Consider the following 22,432-nt stretch of genomic DNA (forward strand, 5'->3'; position numbering starts at 1 on the left):
TATATATATATATATATATATATATATATCTTCTTCAAGAATTCCATGTAGAAAGTATTTTTCACATCAAATTGTAGCAGATTCTAGTCATGGTTTGCTGCCAAGGATAATATAACTTTGGTCGTGTTCATTTTTTCAATTGAGGTCAAAGTCGTCAAATAATCTACTCCAAATGTTTGAGTGAATCATTTTTCCACCAACAATGGTTCCTCTTAATAGTTCTATCAACCTTGTATTTTACTGTATAAAATCATTTGTTCTAAAAGAAGTCCATTTTATCATTCAGTAACTCCTTTTTTTTTTGGGTAACACAAAAAGAAATTCTTTTAACGTCTAGTATTTTCGGCCTTTGACGTTAGACCAAACTTCGACGTCATATCGAGAGATGTCAAATTGACATCAGTGTTCAAAACGGACGTCCAAGGACATCAATTGTGGTACATTTCGACATCCTTTGACGTTAGTTAGTACATCGACAAACGTCAAAAATTGCTCTTTTTCTTACAAAAAAATGTTTGTATTTACGGTCTTTCCAAACCTATAAAGCAGAAAATATTCCAGCATAGTTCATAAAAACCCCTTCAAACAAAATTCCTAAAATCCCTAAAAAATTTTGCCAAGATAGATAAAATATGGGGAAAGAAAACCAAAATCACATGCAAACCAAGCCATATCCAAACTTCAACGAAGATAAACCAAACTATTCAATGTTTGGTACATATTCAAACCTTGAACGAAGTTAGAGAGTGAACTAAGCACCTCAAGCCTCGTCACTGTCGCGGAGGAGTTATCGCCAATAATGGAGAATAGAGGACTCGAGCACTGCTTAAAGGGGTTCAAAACAATCCCTAAACGAAAATAATTGATGAAAACGAAAAAGAATCATGCCCAAGGAAACGAAGACACATGCATTTGCGTTAAATGAACCACAACTTACCTTAATTGGTGGTTCCACAAGTCGTCGTAGTAGTTGGAGAGGCTTGGAAGAGAAAGAGCGAAGAAATAGTGCATGGAAATGACCTTCGTGCTAGGTTTTGGTAACATTTTAAAGCAATCTAACATCGGATAAGCGGGGCGTTGACTTCCTTTGACTTCAATTGCAATTGGGGTCGACATCCTTCAACTTTAGTTGTAGTAGAGTTGACATCCTTTGACTTAGTTGCATCAAGGCCTACATCCTTCAACTTCGGTTGTAGCAAGGGTCAACGTCAAATTGCAATTAAACGTCTAATTCGTGAGGGAACAACATCAAACTTGTCATTTTATTTACAAAAATGGCACTGATCATTTCTTACATTGGCTTTTTCTTGGATAGACGTTGGTTTGGAGACGTTATAACCCCTTTTGTGTTAGTGGTATAAGCACAAGAGGGTTCATGAATTATCCCTTCATTTTGAAAAAAAAAAAAAAGAGTCTAATGTATGATTGAAATAATCTTTAGCCTCATCAAACCTAAATTTCTTAGTAACCATCTCAAATTGATTTTTGATTAGTGCCACAAATTTCATAACAACAAAACTAACCTCAAAACAACAAAACTTACCCTTGTATAATCATCAATAAAAGTAAGGATTAAATACACATTTGGTCCCTATTTTCATCGCTTTTTGTTTAATTTAGTCCTCATTTTGGTTTAGTGTTCAATTAAGTTCTAATTTTCGTCAATTTTTGGTCAATTTGGTCCTTTTTGCTAATGGTGTTTAAATAGCTAATGATAGTGAACAGTTTATGCCACGTGTCAGCTCCTCTCTTTTTTTAATTTTTAATTTTTTTTAATTTTTTTATTAAATTTTTCGTAAAAAGTTTTGAATTTTCAAAAAAATTAACACGTGTCAAGTTACCATTGCGACACGTGTCAATGTTAGTGTCACGTGTCATTTTATAGTTGTGTTATTTTCTTTTATTCAATTTAGTCCCTATATTCGTTATTTTTGTTTTATTCAATCCATATATTTGTTATTTTTGTTCAATTTAGTCCTAAGGTTAAAATTAAGTAATTTTGTCACTTTCAAATTGAGACCAAATTTAATTCTTTTATAGATAACCAATATTTTTTTTTCTAAAATTGACATTTTTATTAATTATTTTTAAATTTAATTATAAATTGAATATAATTTTTAAATTCAATTGTTAAATATAATACAAATATTTAAAATATTATTACAATATAATTATTAATTTTTTTCTTCTAATAATTATATTCTAAAATACTAATATTTTTAAAATTAGCATTTCAATATAAAATATTTTAGATTTTATTATCTAAAACACAACAAAAATATTAATTGTTTTAGATTTAAATATTAGTATATTTTTCTAAAACATTTAATAATTATATTCTAATAACATTTTAAATAATTATATTCTATTTAAAAATTGAAACTAAGAATTATATTTAATTTTTAATTATACTTAATAATTTATAATTAAATTTCAAAAACAATTAATAAAAATGTCAATTTTGATAAAAATATTCGTATAACATTTATAAAAATATAAATTTAGTTCAATTTAGAAGAATAAAATTTCTCAATTTTAAGAAAAAGTGGGACTAAATTGAACAAAAATAATGAATATATGGATTGAATTTAAAAAAAAATAATGAATATAGAGACTAAATTGAACAAAAGGAAATAATACAACCACAAACTGACACGTGACACTAACATTGACACGTGGCACAATGGTGACTTGACACGTGGACAATTTTTTTTAAAAACTTACAAAAAGAAAAAAATTAAAAAACTAAGAGGTAACACATGGCATACACAGTTAACTATTTAAACACCGTTAGCAAAAATGATCAAATTGACAAAAAAGTGATGAAAATTAGGACCTAATTGAACATTGAACTAAAATGAGGACAAAATTGAACAAAAACGGGAAAAATATGGACCAAATATGTATTTAAGCTTAAAAGTAATAAACCAGTTAGCTCCTGGAATATTTTAAACATTAGAAGGACCTCACACATCAATTTTAACTAGATAAAAAGGATTAGAACTTATTTTATTGCAAAAAGGAGGAAACATAACACGTTTATGTTTTTCCAATTCACAGATCTCACAATAAAGATTATGCATAATCAAATTCAAATTCTTAAACAAAAAACAAAACAAAAAGTTTTATAATAGAAAATGAGGGATGTCCAAGACCACAATGATACAACTAAATTTTTTCTTGGTCGATTATTGAGGATTATGTCATCAAAGAGTGGCACATAATAGGTTGATTTAAGTCTCCCAAATAGAAAAGACTATTTCACTCTCAAGGATGTCTAATCGTCCTCCTAAATTTCTTGTCATACAATATACAAGAATTATTGTAAAAATGACATCACAAGAGAGGTCATTAGTAAGCTTTTTATTGAATATCATATTTGTGGACAATTTAGGAACATGTATTTCATTTTTTAGGAGTATGGTTGGGTTTACTTGTATACCTCTTTGGCCCGCTACAGTTGTCATGTTTCCATTAGCTATGAAATTTTTTTATTACTAGGACATGGAAAATATGTGGAAAAGAATTTAGCAAAAGGTGTCATATGATTAGTGGCTCTAGAGTCTAAAATCAATTATTGATATTTGAGACATTAAATCCAACAAAAAATGATAACTTACCCAAATATGTCAATGAATACATACTGATTGGTTTTTTCATGTTACTAAGGAATGATCTTACTCTTTCTAACTCCTCATTGTTGAGTTGTGGGACATACCCTTCTTGATTTTCAGGAACAACAACAACATGAGCATATTAACCTCGTTTCTTTGGAGGACCACCTTTGTATCCTCACTCTTTTCTTTAGGGGTTTTCGTGCAACTTCAATCATTTAGCTCTTTTCCATTCAACTAAGAGGATGAATGCACAATATGTAGCTTTTCTCTAGCCTAAGGCTTGTCTCCATTTTTAATTTTAGCCATCACAAAAAAAATGATACACACTTGGTTTAGGATAAAAATACAGCAATGAAAGTTGCAATTATGTACGATAATGGAGGCCGAAACACACAATAGAGTTCAGAGGTTGAGTGACAAGCAATGAAGGTTGCTATTAGGTTAGACAACAATTAAGGCTGCTTAATTTTACACGGTCAGAGGCTCCCAATGATCAGGAGCTTTGATAACATCTCAAGAACAAAAATGTGATAGTAACACAATCTTTATGATTGGAGATCCCATGAATAAGATTCATACGGGTCAAAACAAGTCACTTGTTAATTCTACTAACACTAAAATTTATTTTAAACCAATTATTGATAGGATAAATTTTGTAATTAAAATTCTATATGGTGTAAGAATTTTAATCTAACAAACTTTTATTGATTTTCATATCTCTTATGTAACACTTCGTTAGGATGCTACCTAAACACTTAGGAATTTTCGCAATTTTCTGAACATATTTATTTCTCACTATATAAAAATATGTGGAATGTAAAACTTTCGTCTACTACATCAAATAAATGTTCCCACTTTAAAATTTATTCAATAATAAAAATATATAAAAATAAAATTCAATAATTTAAGTTGTTCCAAGATACATCCAAAATAAAAATCCTTTTTCCCAATGCAAACCTCGGCTCCTCACTTTGTGCATCCAAAACATCATCTGCAACCTCATCTGCTTTTGTATAACACAATGCATACAATCATCACAAGTGGAAACCACAACCACAAACATGCAAGGGTGAGTTAACTTAACAAAGCGTCATAATTAACATAAGTTATATAAAGAATAAAATTATCACACCACACCACACACAAGCCTTTATTATTAAATCATTAATTTCATCCAGTATCATATAGTAAATAACAATAATTATTGTATCATCCAACGACAACAAATCCACGTGTAGTCTTAACTCAAGAGTTTGAATCATCAACATAACCTTTGTACGTAGCTTACCATCCAAATCAGCTTACCTCTAGAGCCAAACCATTTCTTCCTTCCTGCTTCCCAGGAATCTTTAGATAGCTAAGAAAGTTTAACCAAGAAAATAAGTTAACATGATCATAATTTTTGTCTGGTGTATATCCATATACTTAAAACAAATTTAGGCCAATTAACTAATACTTTTGAATTATTGTTTAATATTTTCTGTAAAATCTCCTCCATGATGAGTTCCTCATAGTAACTTAGATTTTCTATGACAGATTTTTACGGCATCATCATAAAAAAAATGTATCTTTTATATGATTCTTGCAATTGATGTCCAAATACTTGAATGTGTTTGTCTCGTGTATAATGATAAGCTTTCGGAATAAACTATAATGGTGATTCAAAACCCATTAATAAAAAAACTCATATTTTTTGTCAATTTTATTTTGAAATTTTTTTGTAGGATATACTTATAAATTTTGTTATAAAAAAATTACAGGAAATTGCTGTCAATTTTTTTGCAAAATATTTTGTATAAAACAATTTTCGCAACAAATTTATTGGGAAATACTTGCGAATTTTATAATTTTGTAGGAAATAATTACCCACGAAGGAATTATCTGCCAATTAAAATTTTTAGAAAAAATAGCAAAAAAAAGTCTTTCCCTGCAAATTTTTTTAAACAAATTTGCAAGAAAATTTCCATGTAATATGAAAATTTTTAGTAGTGACTTTCTGTTTTCTTAAAATATATTTTTTAGTTTACAGTCCCCTCACAAATTCGGTTACGACATTCAAGTATGTTTTGATATATATATATATATATATATATATATATATATATATATATATATATATATATATATATATATATATATGTTCCGGTCTGCGAAATTATCAACTGACCAGAACGTTTCTTCTTCTCTCTCTGTCTCCCTTTTCTCTCTCAAATCACCTCCTTTTTTCCTTCTTTTCTATCTCCTTCTTCTGTTTTTCTTAGTCCCCTATTTATCAGATCTTTTCTGTTATTATATCTCCTGGATTCCAGCTAACCAACTCACCACTTCTTCCACTATATCTCCTCCGATATCCTCGCGTAGTGGTGTTCCTAAAAAGAAAGGAATACTCGCTTGTTAGTTACTTAAAAAATCGCGGTGAGCGACATTCTCTCAATTTATAAAGATGCCGAGCTCCCCAATGTGGCCGATGTGTCCGATTCTTCCGAGCTTGACAAGCCTTCATCCGGGAGAGTACACAGCCCTCCAACTTTTCATTATGTTTTGCATAGTGAGAAGTTGTCACATCTTCCATTCCTAATCAAATGACGTGACATTTCTGACTTTGTTTATTGCGCCCACCTACCCTTACACGTGTCAGTTTATCGAACCGACAATGGCTTTTTGAAATCTAACGGATGTAATTTGAAACAGATGTAACCGTTTTGTCTCCTAAAACCTCTTTTGCTTCCTTCCTTATCTATTCACGACCATTTTCAGTGATTTTCGTCTGGCGCTTCTCTCGCGACTTTTGCTCATTGTGTTTTTATTCTCCCTGTCCGCGATTCCGGTGAAGGTGTGTTTTTCGCTTATCCCTTCTGGATTTGTTTGTTAATGACGACATTATCGTGTGTCCACTCTTTCTATTTCTTTAAACCTTTATGTTTGATAAACCCTAATTTGATTTCAATTGTTACCGGATTCCATAGATTGCCTTTATATCTCTTTCAAAAAAATCTTTCTATATAAAAAAGGAAGGACGAAAACTCCAATTTCTAAAGAAAACGGGTATATTTGGGATTCATATTCGTCGTCTTTTTGTCTATTTCCAAGAGGTTTCTAGGGTTTATGCTTTAAAAATGCTTAAAAGTTTTTGTTTTTGACCTTAGTAGATTCAAAGATGACTTCCTATGATTCTTAATACCCTTGGGCTCCGTTAAATCTAAAGAGAGAGTGTACTGGTTTCTGCACTGAAAGACGAATCCAAACCCTTAGAGAGAAACAAGCTTTATGTAAGGATGATGAAAACGACGTAATTGTGGGATTATGTGAATTAGATGAACCCGTGTGCAGGGATGGCACTCTCCCGCCTTTGCAGACTTTCACCTTTGTTTATGTAACCTTATTTGAAAGGCTCGGTTTCAGACTCCCTTTCAGCGACTTCGAAAAAGGATTATTATCCGCGTTAAACGTGGCGCCTGCTCAATTACATCCCAATAATTGGGCTTTCGTCCGAGCTTTTCATATCTTGTGTAATGGCCTTGGGATCCGACCTACACCGAACATGTTTCTGTATTTCTTTAAGCTAAAAAATAGCTCGAAGTTATTGTGGACCTCTCTGAATGGAGTAAGTGGCCGAGCTCTTTTTGCATTATACCAATCTTCCTAAAAAGGCTTTAAAGGGGCTTTTATAAAAATCTTGGCACCTTCCCACAACCCAACTTTATTAGAAGGGTTCCCTCTGTACTGGACAAAAAATCCCTCTCCAAAGATCACACGTCAACTTGAAGACTTAAACCCGGTTGATCGAAAGGCCTGTGAGGAGTTGATGGGTCTAGAAGTCATTTTCGACATTCGAAAGATCTTAGAGCTTGAGTACCGGGAAGTAGATTTAAGAGTTTTCATTGGTATTAATCTGACTTTAACAAAGTTTTATTGCTTATTTTGGTGAAATTTTGTGCCTTTAACTCTTGAATTTTGATCTTTCTAAATTCGCAGAAAGGCAGATGGCTCTCTCTCAAAAGGACCTTCTGCGTCGTATCAAAAAAAAACAAATATTAAGATCGGGGCGAGCTCCCCAGTCCAGGGTTCATCCTCTCGCAAGGAGTCGGATAGCGGACCCGGAATCACTATACGAGAGCCAACTTCAAAAAAGAGGAAGTTGGTAGTCGGGGGAAATCAACCTCCTATATCGGAGACGTCGGACTCTATTGACTCTCTGCCTGATATAATGGAGATCCGCAAAGCGACAGTGACGAGTTCAAGGAAAAGCTTCTAGGATGAGGATTTCGAGCACATAGCTCACGGACGTGCTCACAACTTTTCAGCTGCTGATGATGTTATCCTCTCAAAACAAGTTTCCAACTCGACCCGAGAAGGACTGCTTCGTAATTTGCATCAGGCTGAGGCGTCTTCGCTGTTCTTGGTCAATCGTTTAGAGGCATTGGAGTTAAAAGAAGCTAGCTTGATACGTGAAGTTGAGGCTTCTAAGAAAGAGATGGCGAAACTCCGATTAGACGCCGCCGAGCTCGTCAAGATCCGTCAAGTCTTGAAAGACAAAGAAATTGAACTCGGTGACAAAGAAACTGAGTTGACAAATCTGAGGGTTAAGGTCGATGAGCTGACTCCGAAGATGGAAGCTTATGAAACTCAGGTTCAAGGATTGGTGGAAAAATGCAAGAAACTGGAAAATGAAAAGGAAGAAATGGCCGACCAGTTATGCACCACTTTGAATCAAGGGTTTCAACTGGCTTTGAACCAAGTCAAAATACTCTGCCCCGAGGCTGATATTTCAGGTGCTGATATTACCAAGGAGGTGGTGGATGGCCAACTCGTTGAGATAACTGATGATTAATATGTCTGTAACAGTTTAAGATTTCCTAGTTTTAGAACGATTTTGAATTTTTGTGAACATTGGCGTAAATTTGTCTTGTTTTGTTTTTTAGTTTGGGATTTAGGGAACGCCCGAAGAAATGTTTAACTTTAAGGCATGCTGACTCATGAATCCTTATAAATGGGGTTTTGAATTGCTAAATAGAGTGATACGTGAATTTGGACCACTTTTTCTGGGAACGAAAGTATAACAGAAAGTAATATGGTGTGAGATGTTTGTGGAATAATAAATGAAAAGGTAAGAGGAATCATAGATGTATCAAATTAATCCATACTTGTATAAACTCAGAAAAAATACATATATCAATTTGGAACGCCGCAGACATATATATAACTTTTAAGAAGAAATAATAAGCCTATAAGCTAGGACCATGTTGAAACCGAGGTTTAATTGAAAGAAGTACCTTGGACATTTTGAGCAGATCACCCTGCATCTTCAAATATGCACTCAATTGTATGGTCTTCCGAGTTGGATTAATCTCAGCGTACTGAAACTTCAGCGATTCAGCCCTTATCGTGTTGAGGTTTATCGGTGGAGTCGGACCGATTAAGCCCTCAGCGTACCGAGGTTTTAGGGATGTATTCGGATCGATTTAGCCCTCAGCGTATTGAGGTTTTACGATGGAATCGGTCCGATTAAGCCCTCAGCGTACTGAGGTTTTAGCGTTTTATTCGGACCGATTTAGCCCTCAGCGTACTGAGGTTTTAACGATGGAGTCGGTCCGATTAAGCCCTCAGCGTACTGAGGTTTTAGCGATGTAGTCGGACCGATTGAGCCCTCAGCGTACTGAGGTTTTAGCGATTTATTCGGACCGATTGAGCCCTCAGCGTACTGAGGTTTAACGATGGAGTCGGTCCGATCAAGCCCTCAGCGTACTGAGGTTTTAGCGATATAGTCGGACCGATTGAGCCCTCAGCGTACTGAGGTTTAACGATGGAGTCGGTCCGATCAAGCCCTCAGCGTACTGAGGTTTTAGCGATGTAGTCGGACCGATTGAGCCCTCAGCGTACTGAGGTTTTAGCGATTTATTCGGACCGATTGAGCCCTCAGCGTACTGAGGTTTAACGATAGAGTCGGTCCGATCAAGCCCTCAGCGTACTGAGGTTTTAGCGATTTATTCGGACCGATTGAGCCCTCAGCGTACTGAGGTTTAACGATGGAGTCGGTCCGATTTGGCCCTCAGCGTACTGAGGTTTTTGGTAAAGGATTTTAGAACACACTATGTGAATAACTCCCACCTCGTTAAAAAACCCTGTTGTGTAACAGGGAAAAAGAGTGTGAGGTTTTATTATCTCAAACAGGAGGAAACTGTGTCCACAATTAACAAAAATATGGGAAGAAAGAAAATAGAGTACTTAACTAAAATAGAAACGCAGATTTGCGGCATTCCATGTCCTGGGTATGGAGGTTCTGTCTAAAGTTTCCATTCTGTATGCCCCTCCAGGAAGCACTTCCTTAATCCGAAAAGGACCGACCCATTTGGGTGACAGTTTGTTCTCCATCTCAGTCAGATGTGCCCTTCTCAACACCAAATCTCCGACCTTGAAGTCGCGTGGAACGACCTTAGTTTGATACCTTCGTTCAACTCTCCGCTTTGTGGCCTCCCCGGTGATTCGCGCTAATTCCCGCATTTCGTCTAGGACATCCAGGTTGACTCGGATTCCTACGCTGTTTTCCTCCCAGGTCATTTTGGCTCTACTATTGGTAGGATTGTTGATTTCAACGGGTAGCAGAGCATCCGTTCCGTAAACCAAATTAAAGGGAGTTTCATGGGTGGTTGACTGAGGTGTAGTGTGATACGCCCACAAGACTCTCGGAATCTCATCCGGCCATGAAGTTTTGGAAGCGAGCACTCTACATTTAAGTGCTTTTAAGATGACCTTGTTTGCTGCCTCTGCCTGGCCATTTGTCTACGGATGTTCAATGGAAGAAAAACATTGGGTGATTCCTAATTGCTTACATGTGTGTTGAACTTGCGTGCTGGTGAACTGGGTGCCATTGTCAGATATGAGTCTGCAAGGAACGCCGAACCGACAGATTATGTTCTTCCATAAGAATTTTTCGACTTTTGATGCGGTGATGGAAGCGACTGGCTCTGCTTCGATCCACTTCGTTAGGTACTCCACTGCCACGATAAGGTATTTCAATTGTCGAATAGCCGTTGGGAAGGGACCCAAAATATCTATTCCCCAGGTATGAAAAGGCCAAGGTGGATGTATAGAGTGTAATCCTTCAGGAGGAGCACGATAGAGATTTCCGTGTCTTTGGCATTGGTCGCATCGTTTGGCATGTTCTAGGCAATCTTTCTTCATTGTGGGCCAAAAATACCCTGCTCTTAGAACCCTTAATAACAAAGTCCGACCTCCAATATGATTTCCACTGATTCCTTCATGCAGCTCGGACATGATTCTTTCAGACTCTTTTTCCTCAATACAGGTCAATAAAGGCCTCGAAAATCCAAAACGAAATAGATGTCCATCTATTAAGGTAAACCGTGCTGAACATTTCTTGAGACGTTGTGCCTCAACAGCATCTGTTGGCAAAATTCCATCAGCTAAGAAGGCTTTGATGGGAGTCATCCAAGATTGTGAAGGGGAAACACTGCCCAATGTCATTACTTCGAAGCCACTAGACGAATTAACCCTAGGGGTCGTTAGGGTTTCTTTTATCACTGACCTTTGTTGACCTGGTTTGGTATAGCTGGCCAGCTTGGATAGGAGATCGGCCCGACTGTTTTCTTCTCGCGGGACATGAGTTAATCTGAAGGTATGGAAAGCGGCAGCCAACGATTTTACGTAATCTAAATACTTGGCTAGCTGGGGATCTTTAGCAGTGAATTCGCCATTGACTTGGCCTGTAACCAACAAAGAGTCGCTCCGAGCCGCCAGTTGAGTTGCTCCTATTTCCTTTGCTAATAACATACCAGCGATCAAAGCCTCATATTCAGCCTGGTTGTTGCTAGCTTTGAAAGAAAATTTTAGAGATTGTTCTATGAGGATCCCACCTGGACCCTCTAGTACCACGCCTGCCCCACTGCCTTGCTGATTAGATGCGCCGTCAACAGATAGTATCCACTCAGATGCCTCGTTATTCTGTCTAGTGAGGTCGGATGTACTTGAGACTGGTAAGGTGAGCTCGGCGATGAAGTCGGATAAAGCCTGTGCTTGAATAGGTCCTCGGGGTTCATAGGATACATCATATTCCGCCAATTCGATTGCCCACTTAACAAGTCGCCCTGTCATGTCTGGTCGCTTGAGTATTTGTTTCACTGGTAAGTCGGTTCTTACTTGAACGCTGAAACTTTGAAAATAGGGTCTGAGTTTCCTGGCTGAGATGACGACTGCCAAAGCGGCTTTTTCAAGGGTTGGGTACCCTCTTTCTGCTCCGTGTAATAATTTGCTGACAAAATATATTGGATGCTGTTTTCCCTCTTTTTCTTGAACCAAAACCGAGCTGATGGCGTACTCGGTTACGGTGATGTATAATTGCAGAGGATGTCCTTTCTCTGGCTTACAGAGCACTGGGGGTTGACTTAAATACTTTTTCAACTGAAGGAAAGATTCTTCACACTCTGAGGTCCACTGGAATTTCTCATTCTTCTTTAAACATTGAAAATATGGGTGTCCTTTGTCACCACTTCTTGCAAGGAATCTGGAGAGTGCCGCCATCCGGCCTGTCAGCTGTTGGACCTCCTTCATACTACTTGGGCTCCTCATGTTGATGATGGCTTGACATTTGTCTGGGTTTGCTTCTATACCTCGTTCAGTTATCATAAATCCCAAAAATTTTCCGGCTCTGACTCCGAATACGCATTTTTCAGGATTTAACTTCAACTGATATTTGTTGATCGTATCAAAAAGCTCTTGCAAATCGAGGGCATGGGTCTCAATCCCGGCAGAAGTCACCACCATATCATCGACATATGCCTCGACATTCCTACCTAACATAGGTTGAAGAATCTTATCCATCATCCTCTGATATGTTGCTCCTGCATTTTTAAGGCCGAAAGGCATTACTTTGTAACAGAAGTTCGCCTTGATGCCCATGAATGCGGTCTTGTCCTCATCGGAAGGATGCATTCGGATCTGATTATAGCCCGAATATGCGTCCATAAAACTTAACAATCCGCATCCTGAGACCCGGTCTACGAGTATGTCGATATTGGGCAGCGGATAAGAATCCTTTGGACAGGCCAAGTTTAAATCGGTGAAATCAACACACATTCTCCATTTCCCATTAGCCTTTTTCACCATCACTACATTAGCGAGCCAATCTGGGTATTGAATTTCTCGGATATGCCCAACCTCTCTTAGTTTCCTTATTTCTTCAGATGCAGCCTGAGCTTTTTCGTCATTGAGTCTGCGTCGTCTCTGAATTCGCGGCTTTATTTGGGGATTTATATTCAACCTGTGACAAAGTATATCTGGGTTGATTCCGGGCATATCCCGGGCCGACCATGCGAATGACATCATGTTCGTACGTAGCACGTGGTGTAAGGCTGCCTCGGTGGTTGGATCAAGATCTGCGCCAATTTTCATCTTTCTTCCCGGGAGGATCTCGACCTCTTTGAGCTCGCCTATGGGTCTCGGTCCTTGATCTGTAGTCGGTCGCGGATCAAGTTCCGCTCCTGGCAGATCGGCCCGAGCAGGAAGTTGAGAGACATTATAAGTATCACGTCGTGAGCGTAAACTTCGTTCGTAACATTTACGCGCAACCTCTTGATCTACTTTCATAGTCACCACCTTTCCCTCTGCTAGAAATTTCATCTTCAGGTGGGTGGTGGAAACCACAGCACCAAGCATGTTGAGAGAGGGCCGTCCGAGCAGCATGTTGTAGGACGATGGGGCGTTAACGACGATGTATTTTATTATTATCGTTCTCGCGGCGTGCTCGTCGGAAAAAGTTGTTCTCAAATTTACATAACCACGAACCTCTACTTGTTCTCCTGAGAATCCTACCAAGACTCCATCAAAGGGCAGAAGTTGGTCTCTAGGGATCTGTAAACCGATGAATGCTTCCCAGAACATGACATCTGCGGAACTTCCTTGATCAATCAACACCCTGTGTACGTTTCTGCCCATCAAAATTACAGACAACACCACTGGGTCGTCTTCATGAGGAACCACATCCTCTAGATCTTTTTTTGTAAAAATTAGGTCGGCAATCGGTGAGGACGGACCCGAGGTAATGGCCATGATCGCACTTCGAGCGTATCGCTTCCGGGCCGACCTTGTTGATCCACCTCCCGCGAATCCCCCTGCTATTGTGTTGAAGTCCCCCAGGATAGGAATCTCGTGAGATTCTTGTATAGGGTTAGGTGACGATTGGGTGGGTTCTACCTTGGATTGGTCGTCTTTGATGTATTTACTCATAAGCCCCCGGCGAGCTAGGCTAACCAACTGACCGGTCAGGGAATAACAATTTTCAGTATCATGTCCATGGGTTTTGTGGAATTCACACCAAGATGATAGCTCTCTCCCTAGGAGCCGACCAATCTCCAAGGGAAAACGCAGATGTTTGATCAGTTCGTGATCTTTCAAGATTCGAATCTTAGGCTCTGACAGTTGGGGACACACGGGCTTAGTTAACTTCTTATCAAACTGACGAGGTAGGTTGTATGGTGTGAACTTGCGACCAGCTCTTTTGTAGGGTGAGGACGCTTCGAATATCTGTCGACGGATGTCTTTTCCCTTATGTTCCTGCGGGCGAATCCTTTTAGCGAATCCTTGATCCGAGCCCCAGCTACTACGTTGGCGGAAGTCAGGAACCGAGCTACCATATATATAGAAACCGAGGAAGCCATGCAGAGGAGAGAGAAAAGAAGGAAAAAAGGAGGTGATTTGAGAGAGAAAAGGGAGACAGAGAGAGAGAAGAAGAAACGTTCTGGTCAGTTGATAATTTCGCAGACCGGAACATTGGCGCCCACCGTGGGACACGGTAAAATTTGAAACCGGCACCACTATAAAGGTAGAACATTTTGCGAAGTAATGGCGATTACGACATCCGAAAGCAACAACAACAACCAAGCGACTTTGGAGCAGATCATGTAACACATCGAAACTCTAAGACAGGAAAATGAAACCATCAGAAAGCAAGCGGACGGCGAACACACTCAATGGTTAGCAGAGAGCGAAAGGCGACGTTTGGAAGTAGAAGCTGAGCATGAACGATTAAGGAAGGATACGGAGGAGGCTCGACAGCGTCTAGAAGAATCAATACGTCAACAGGAACAATTGCAAAGGAGTAATGAAGAGTTACGAGCTTGGATGCGGGAACGTAGCAATCTCAGAGACTCCAGTGTTAGTCGAAGAGGAGCGGAGCAGGATGAAAATCATCCACTGGTTAGTGCGATCATGGAGGAGGCAATCCCTCCGCATTTCCTCATCCCTAAAGTTGCACCTTTCTCCGGTGAAGGTGACCCGGAAGCACACCTAAAAGCTTTCCGAGCACAAATGCTGGTATCAGGTGGAAGCGACGCGGTGCGGTGCAAAATGTTTGTGGGGACACTCGTAGGCTCAGCGCTGAAGTGGTTTGGCAAATTGCCCAACGCCGCCATTCCTTCTTTCGCTGTTTTTTCTCGCCTTTTCCTAGAAAGGTTTGCTGTAAATCGTCCCAAGCAACTACAAATTGCAGACATGTTCGATATGAAACAACGACAGGAGGAGTCACTGAAACTGTTCCTTAATCGTTTCTGTGACGTTAGTATGGGGCTCACAAATCCGAGCGAAGAGATGTTAGTAGGAGCTTTCGTGAAAGGGTTACGGGCGAATCCTTTTAGCGAATCCTTGATCCGAGCCCCAGCTACTACGTTGGCGGAAGTCAGGAACCGAGCTACCATATATATAGAAACCGAGGAAGCCATGCAGAGGAGAGAGAAAAGAAGGAAAAAAGGAGGTGATTTGAGAGAGAAAAGGGAGACAGAGAGAGAGAAGAAGAAACGTTCTGGTCAGTTGATAATTTCGCAGACCGGAACAATATATATATATATATATATATATATATATATATATATATATATATATATATATGGGAAACAATATATGTAGTTACTACTTGGCCTATCTAGTGCTTGTTTATCCTATAAAACGTATTAAAAAATATATTTGTCTAATTAGAAAATATATATATTAGATCGATATAAGTTAATGAGGAATATAAAGATATAAAATAATTAATTCAATGCTTAATTATACTTATTATCATCGAAAATACAATTTAGGAATAATATAGTGTCTTGGAGTGTGTATTAAACAAGTTTTGTAAGATCCGGGAAAAATAAATAAATAAATAAATATTTATTTAATAAATGTGATGGCAACAATCCTCAAGTTATTTAATGTGGAGAGAGAAGACAAGAAATAGTACTAGTTCAAGTGATTAAGAGTACTTGGTTGTGCTAAGAGGACTTGGGTTTGAGTCATGTGTATACCAATTATGTATTAATTTAATTGTTTATTATTTTTAATAAAATATTGGACTGTGATAGTGATAATATAATCCTAGATGTATAGGAATTATGATGAAATGCGAGTTGGTTGAATTGGTGGTACACCTGCTTTGAAATTATATGGTTGTGGGTTTGAATCTTGGGGGATGTGAAACCACCATGTTAATGACATTTGATGGCCATTAACCTTTTCTTTTAAATTTTCGTATTTTAATGTTAATAAATTATTTTAAGGGCTGAAAAATGAAATTTAAAAGGAGAGTTAGTGGGCATTGGAGGGGTTTTTGGTAGAACTACTAATGGAGAACATGAGAGTACTGAAAATGGAGCCAATGAGAGAGTGAAAAGATTATAAATAAAGAGTGCCAAGTGGGAGAAGCTAAAGGTAGATCAATTCTGGGCAAAAAGGAAAGTTATGAGCACATTCGAAGTGAGAATTCCAGGTAAGGGGAGCTGACTAGTTTAATCTCTTCTTATGAAAGAAGATTTTATGTTTGTGTGATTGAATTATTGTTTACAATAAAAAAAATATGTGATGCATTTGTTTTATATTTTACAAATTTTATTGTAATGGTGATATAGTATCATCAAATTTTCATTTGAATGTTAAGTATGTGATTGATGAATTTTAGTGATACGAAATCTAATATAACATGAATGTATTGAGGTTTCTTGATTTGTGGGTGAATGATGCAAAGGAAGGGTTATGGTTTATGTTTTCTTTTACAGTAGCGTGACTTGGGGTTACATTCTAGAGCTTTCATTTATTAATTATATGAAAAAGTAGATAAATGCGGTGTTATGGTATGTTATAATATTTTAGGAGGATATTTTACAACATTCCTCATATAGTAATTTATATAATATTAAAGAAAAAAAGGGAAATAAATTATCTACTTTGGTGCACAACATCGATTACATATAATAATTTTCCAAATGTGAGTTGGTTGAATTGGTTGTACACTTGCTTTGAAATTATATGGTTGTGGGTTCAAATCTTGGAGGATGTGAGACAAGTTCTTTTTGCCAAATCATTTTTTTTTTGGCATGATGGAGAATGGTCAGAAAAACCCTAGCTGCCATAGAGACCCTAGCCTTCATAGAGAGAAGCTAGAAGGGCTGAGAAACCACCATGTTAATGGCATTTGATGGCCATTAACCTTTTGTTTTAAATTTTCGTATTTTAATGTTAATAAATTATTTTAAGGGCTGAAAAATGAAATTTAAAAGGAGAGTTAGTGGAAATTGAAGGGGTTTTTGGTACAACTGCTAATGGAGAATGTCAGAGCACTGAAAATGGAGCCAAGGAGAGAGTGAAAAGGTTATAAAGAGTGCCAAGTTGGAGAAGCTAAAGGTATATCAATTCTGGGCAAAAAGGAATGTTAGGAGCGTAATCGGAGCGAGAATTCTAGGTAGGGGGAGCTAACTAGTTTAATCTCTTCCTATGAAAGAAGATTTTAAGTTTTGTTTGATTTAATTATTGTTTACAATAAAAAAAATATGTGATGCATTTGTTTTGTATTTTAGAAATTTTGATTGCAATGGTGATATAGTATCATCAAATTTTCATTGAATGTTAAGTATGTCATTGATGAATTTTTAGTGATACGAAAGCTATATAGCATGAATGCATTGAGGTTTTCTTGATTTGTGGTGAATGATGCAAAGGAAAGGTTAGGGTTTATGTTTTTGTTTTACAGTAGTGTGACCTTGGGGTTGCATTCTAGAACTTTCATTTTTTTAATATATGAAAAAGTAGATAAATGCGGTGTTTATGGCATGTTATAATATTTTAGGAGGATATTTTTGCAGCATCCTCATATCGTAATTTATATAATATTAAAGAAAAAAATAGGGAAACAAATTATTTGCTTTGGTGTAGAGCATCGATTACACTAAATAGTTTTTTTAATATATATATATATATATATATATATATATATATATATATATATATATATATAAGGTTAGAAGTGGGGCTGACTTTCTTTCTTCTTCTTTTTTGTTGTATTTGATATTATATATGATTTGTAGCTTTTGGGTATTAAGCTTTCGTAGTGACTAAACTTTTGGTACGCTGCACTTAAGGTTTTCGAATAATTAGTATTTTTTTTGTAGTGTTTTCTTATAGAAATTATGATGTGGTATAATTAGTAATTTTTAATATATTATATAAGAGGAGAAGGGAATAGTTATAGAAAGTGGTTTATAAATGGGGACTGCAGAGGTGATTTTATTAATTTAGGTTGGTATTTAATTAATTGGCTTTAGCTACATTCGACTTCTAGGGTGCATGTTTAGAGTTCTTCTTCAAAACACAACACATTTATTATTATTATTATTATTATTATTATTATTATTTATTTATTTATTTATTTATTATTATTATTATTTTACATTACTACTATAATTTAATTTTATTTTAATATTTTCTTTATTATTATTATTTTTATCATTATTATTATTATTATTTTTATTTTTATCTTATTTTATTATTTTTATTATTATTATTAGTATTATAATAATTATTATTGTTATTTATATTATTATTTTATTTTTATTATTATTTTATTCTACTATTATTATTTTTTATTATTATTACTATTATTATTATTATTACTTTATTGTGATTATTATTATATTATTTTATTATTATTATTATTTTGTCATTGTTTTATTTTATTTATGATTTTATTATCATTATTATTGTTTCATTATTAGTGCTTTATTTAATTTATTATTATTATTATTTTATTTTATTAGTATTATTATTTTATTATTATTGTTTCATTTTATTTATTATTACCTTCATTATTTTTATTTTTATTTTATTGTTTCATTTTATTATTATTATTATCATTATTATTGATGTTGTTGTTGTTATTTTTATTATTATCATTATTACTATTTTATTGCCCGTGCGATATTTTGAGACAATGGTTATGTGTTCTTCCTGGTTTGTATATTGTTTGATTGTCCATGATTGTGTGTTGGGTATAATAGTTTTGTTTTGATGGTTTTATATGAATTTAGAAAGGTATAGATGTGTGTTTATATTTGAATGATGCATATGGTTGTGATGTTGTAAATTTGACTATAAGAAGTATATGAATGCGTATTTTGGTTCCTGGATGTTTGAGAATTGAATTGTTGGATGCTAGGAATTGAGTTAGAGTACCTAAAACAAGTAGTGTCACTTTACTGGTCTAGCTCCTTACGGTGCAGATTGAACCGCCAGGCAATAACCAGAAATATGGAAGCTTTGTGTGTCATGATGCCCAGTGGTGTTGTGGAACCGCCAAGCGGCCTGCACTTTCATTTCACCAGGTGGCGCTTAAGTTATGCCAGACAATGTGCAGTGGTAGGGTGCGTTTGTGATATGTTTTGGCATGGCTTGTTGTGTTGGTCCTGGTTGGGATATGCTTGATATTGTCCAAACAGGTAGGTTCATGACTGGCGATGAACACATGATAATATAAGCGGGGAGGTTCATATATATGATGTCTCATGTGAGGATACGAGTGAGGAGGTTCGTATGTTCTATGCTCACACTTGAGGGCTGCTGCGAGCGGGGAGGTTCGTAGCTGTTGGATCTCGTGAGTTGGACTACGGGCGGGAGGTCTGTAAAGTTGGACTATGAACGGGGAGGTTCGTAGAGTTGGACCACAAGCGGGCAGATTCGTGGAAGCATTGGAATCCCTAAGACCAGCTTGAGTGTGTATCTTGTATAGGACAATGTGTTTTTAAATTTGTTTTAATATATTGCGATGTGGACTTGGACCAGGAGGTGCTTGACTGTGTCATGAGCGGGTAGGTTCATGGTTGGTGGTCAACACATGATAATATAAGTGGGGAGGTTCATATTATGATGCTGCTTCTCGTGTGAGGATATGAGCGGGAGGTTCGTATGTTCTGTGCTCACACTTGAGGGCTGCTGCGAGCGGGGAGGTTTGTAGTTGTTGGATCTAATAAAGAATAATTTAAAAGAATAAACATGTTTTGGTGTAGGCCAAACTTCCAATTAAACAATTGTCAAGTCTTCTACTCTTCACTCTAGTTGTTCGTTTGGTTCTTTTGTCTGTTTGTCCAAACGTACCTGTTAAGGAACTCTGATGCTAAAGTCAGCAATGGTTCGGTGAAAACAATAAATCATGTATAAATGCAAGAGAAAAGTCCTAACAACATACATTTGACTATATTTATAGTTTTCTATATGGGCTTTAACCTATATTAGGTAGAGAAGAGGTTAAACATGCCTTTGAGAAAAGATTTATAATGGCTAAGAAGTGGTGCCTCAACCTTCAAGATGTTGAATTCCAAGCATAAGTGACAACGATAATAGGATCTTGGTGAAAGAAATTGATGAGAAGGAAATTGAGGAAGAAATAAGCCAATACGACGAAACTAAGAGTTCAAAACAAGTGGATTCAATTTTACTTCATCAAAAATAATTGGGATACTATAAAGAATGAAGTATATTAAGCAATTAAACGTTTTATAGCGTGGGAAAAATTCAAAAAAGATTATTGCTTCATTCATAACACTTGTACCCCAAAAACAAAATCCATTAGGCTTGAAGGACTATATACGATATCTCTGGTAGGATGTGCATATAAGATAATATCGAAGATTCTAAAAAATAGGATGAATTGTGTGGTATCTAAAATCATAGATTTCTCTCAAACAACTTTTATCATGGGGCGATGACTATTGGATAACATTTTGGTAGCAAACGAGATAATGGATAAGTATATGCATACAAAGAAGAGGATGGTAATAGTCAAGGTGGATTATGAAAAAGTCTATGACTGGGTAAGTTGGGACTTTTTATAATATATGATGGGAAGACTTGGGTTTTGTGATAGATGGATAGGATGAATCAAAGAGTGCTTAGAGTCGTCTTCAGTATCGGTCTTGGTAAACAGATGCCTAACTAAGGAGTTTGTTTCAACGAAGGGCTTGAGACAAGGGGAACCTTTAGCACCATTCTTATTTCTCCTAGTAACGGAGGGCTTAGTAGGGTTGGTTAGAAAGTTATTAAGAAAAACTTGTATTATGGCGTTAAGGTAGGCAATAAAGGAACAAAAGTGAGGTTTCTATATAGTTTGCAGACAACAACTTTTTTTCTCTGTAATGATAATGTTGAAACCATTTGGGTCCTAAAATCTATACTAAGAAGCTCTAAAATGGTATCCGGACTCAAGGTGATTTTTTCCAAAACTTAAGTTTGGGGATTGGGACTAAATACAACATTCATACAAAAATTATTAAAGATTTTAAACTACAAATGTATGAATATATTGTTTGAATACCAAGGTATGCCAATAGGGGGAACTCAAGGAAAGAATTGTTCTAGCAAGTCATGATCTCTAAATTGAAAAACAAACTATCTAGAAGGAAAGGCAAATTGTTATCTTATGCGAGAAGGGTATGCCTCATAAAATCAGTAATCTCAATAGTACCACTTTAATTTTTTATCTTTTTTTCAAAGTTCCAAAAAGTATGTGTAATGAAATCACAGAACTATAAAGAAATTTTCTTTGGGGTTGGGGTTTGAGGATAGGAAGATAGCTTGGGTCAAGTGGGAAAACTTATGTAAACCAAGGGAGGAAGGGGGACTGGGCCTAAAACATATTGAAAATATAGTCTTATTAGCTAAATGGAAGTGGAGGTTGGGAATGAAGGATTAGGGTGTATGGAAGAGGTATTGGAGTCAAAATATAGGTCTTGGAGAAACTTACGTTAAAATAACACATCTAACAAGGACTGATAGAGGTGGAAAGATATTATGTAAAGTATGTGGGAACTATGAGGAAGGTATTGGATTGATAAGAACTTTTGTTGGAGAGTAGGACAAGGGAATGAAGTCAAGTTTTGGGAGGATAAATGGGTAGGGATGAACCTTTACGCTGTAAATTTCCTAGGCTTTATATGATCTCTAACTATAAAGATATAACTCTAGGGGAGATTGGGAGGCAAATACATTGATGTGGAATCTAACATGGACGAGAACAATGTGGGATTAGGAAACATCTCAATAGCTACAAGGAATCCTAGATGTGTGGAGTGTAGTGCATTTAAAATGATATGGACAACTAAGGCTATTCTGAAGGCACTTATATTAGGTTGGAAGCAATTGTGGATAAACTACCAACAAAGAATAAATTACTTGTAAAAGGATACAGTTGCAAAATAACTTGTGTGAGCTGTGATCAAATTATGAGGAGAGTGTGGTACACCTCCTCTTTACGTGTAGAGTATCTCAAAGTTTGTGGAATACATGTGAAGATGATGTGTCTTCGGTGCATCATAAACAACCTAAGGGCAAGTTCCAACATTTCTACCTCTTTAACCTAAATAGTAATAATAATCTCATCTAGAAAGGTATGTGGTTAGCAATTAATGGGGACTTTAGAAACATAGAAATGAGGTCATTTTTAGGCAAACGAGGGTGGATCCGGAAGAAATTTTTGGTTTAGCCCAGCTAAGCACATGGTC

The 22,432-nt window shown here is 36.4% G+C and overlaps 2 protein-coding genes across 2 annotated transcripts; one reads left to right on the forward strand and one right to left on the reverse strand.

Annotated features, from left to right (window-relative positions):
- Positions 1-7,351: 7,351 nt before the first annotated feature.
- Positions 7,352-8,644, forward strand: LOC114165294. The gene is made up of 2 exons (XM_028049947.1): positions 7,352-7,501; positions 7,593-8,644. Exon 2 carries the CDS (start codon positions 8,092-8,094, stop codon positions 8,446-8,448), a length of 357 nt encoding a protein of 118 aa, XP_027905748.1. The 5' UTR covers positions 7,352-7,501; positions 7,593-8,091; the 3' UTR covers positions 8,449-8,644.
- A 1,198-nt stretch (positions 8,645-9,842) lies between these two features.
- Positions 9,843-14,463, reverse strand: LOC114189644. The gene is made up of 3 exons (XM_028078275.1): positions 14,414-14,463; positions 10,461-14,259; positions 9,843-10,397 (listed from the first exon to the last, which is right to left on the reverse strand). Exons 1-3 carry the CDS (start codon positions 14,461-14,463, stop codon positions 9,843-9,845), a joined length of 4,404 nt encoding a protein of 1,467 aa, XP_027934076.1.
- Positions 14,464-22,432: the final 7,969 nt, after the last annotated feature.

The sequence above is a fragment of the Vigna unguiculata genome, chromosome 1, assembly GCF_004118075.2.
Source record: "Vigna unguiculata cultivar IT97K-499-35 chromosome 1, ASM411807v1, whole genome shotgun sequence".
In the NCBI taxonomy this organism is placed as follows: domain Eukaryota; kingdom Viridiplantae; phylum Streptophyta; class Magnoliopsida; order Fabales; family Fabaceae; genus Vigna; species Vigna unguiculata.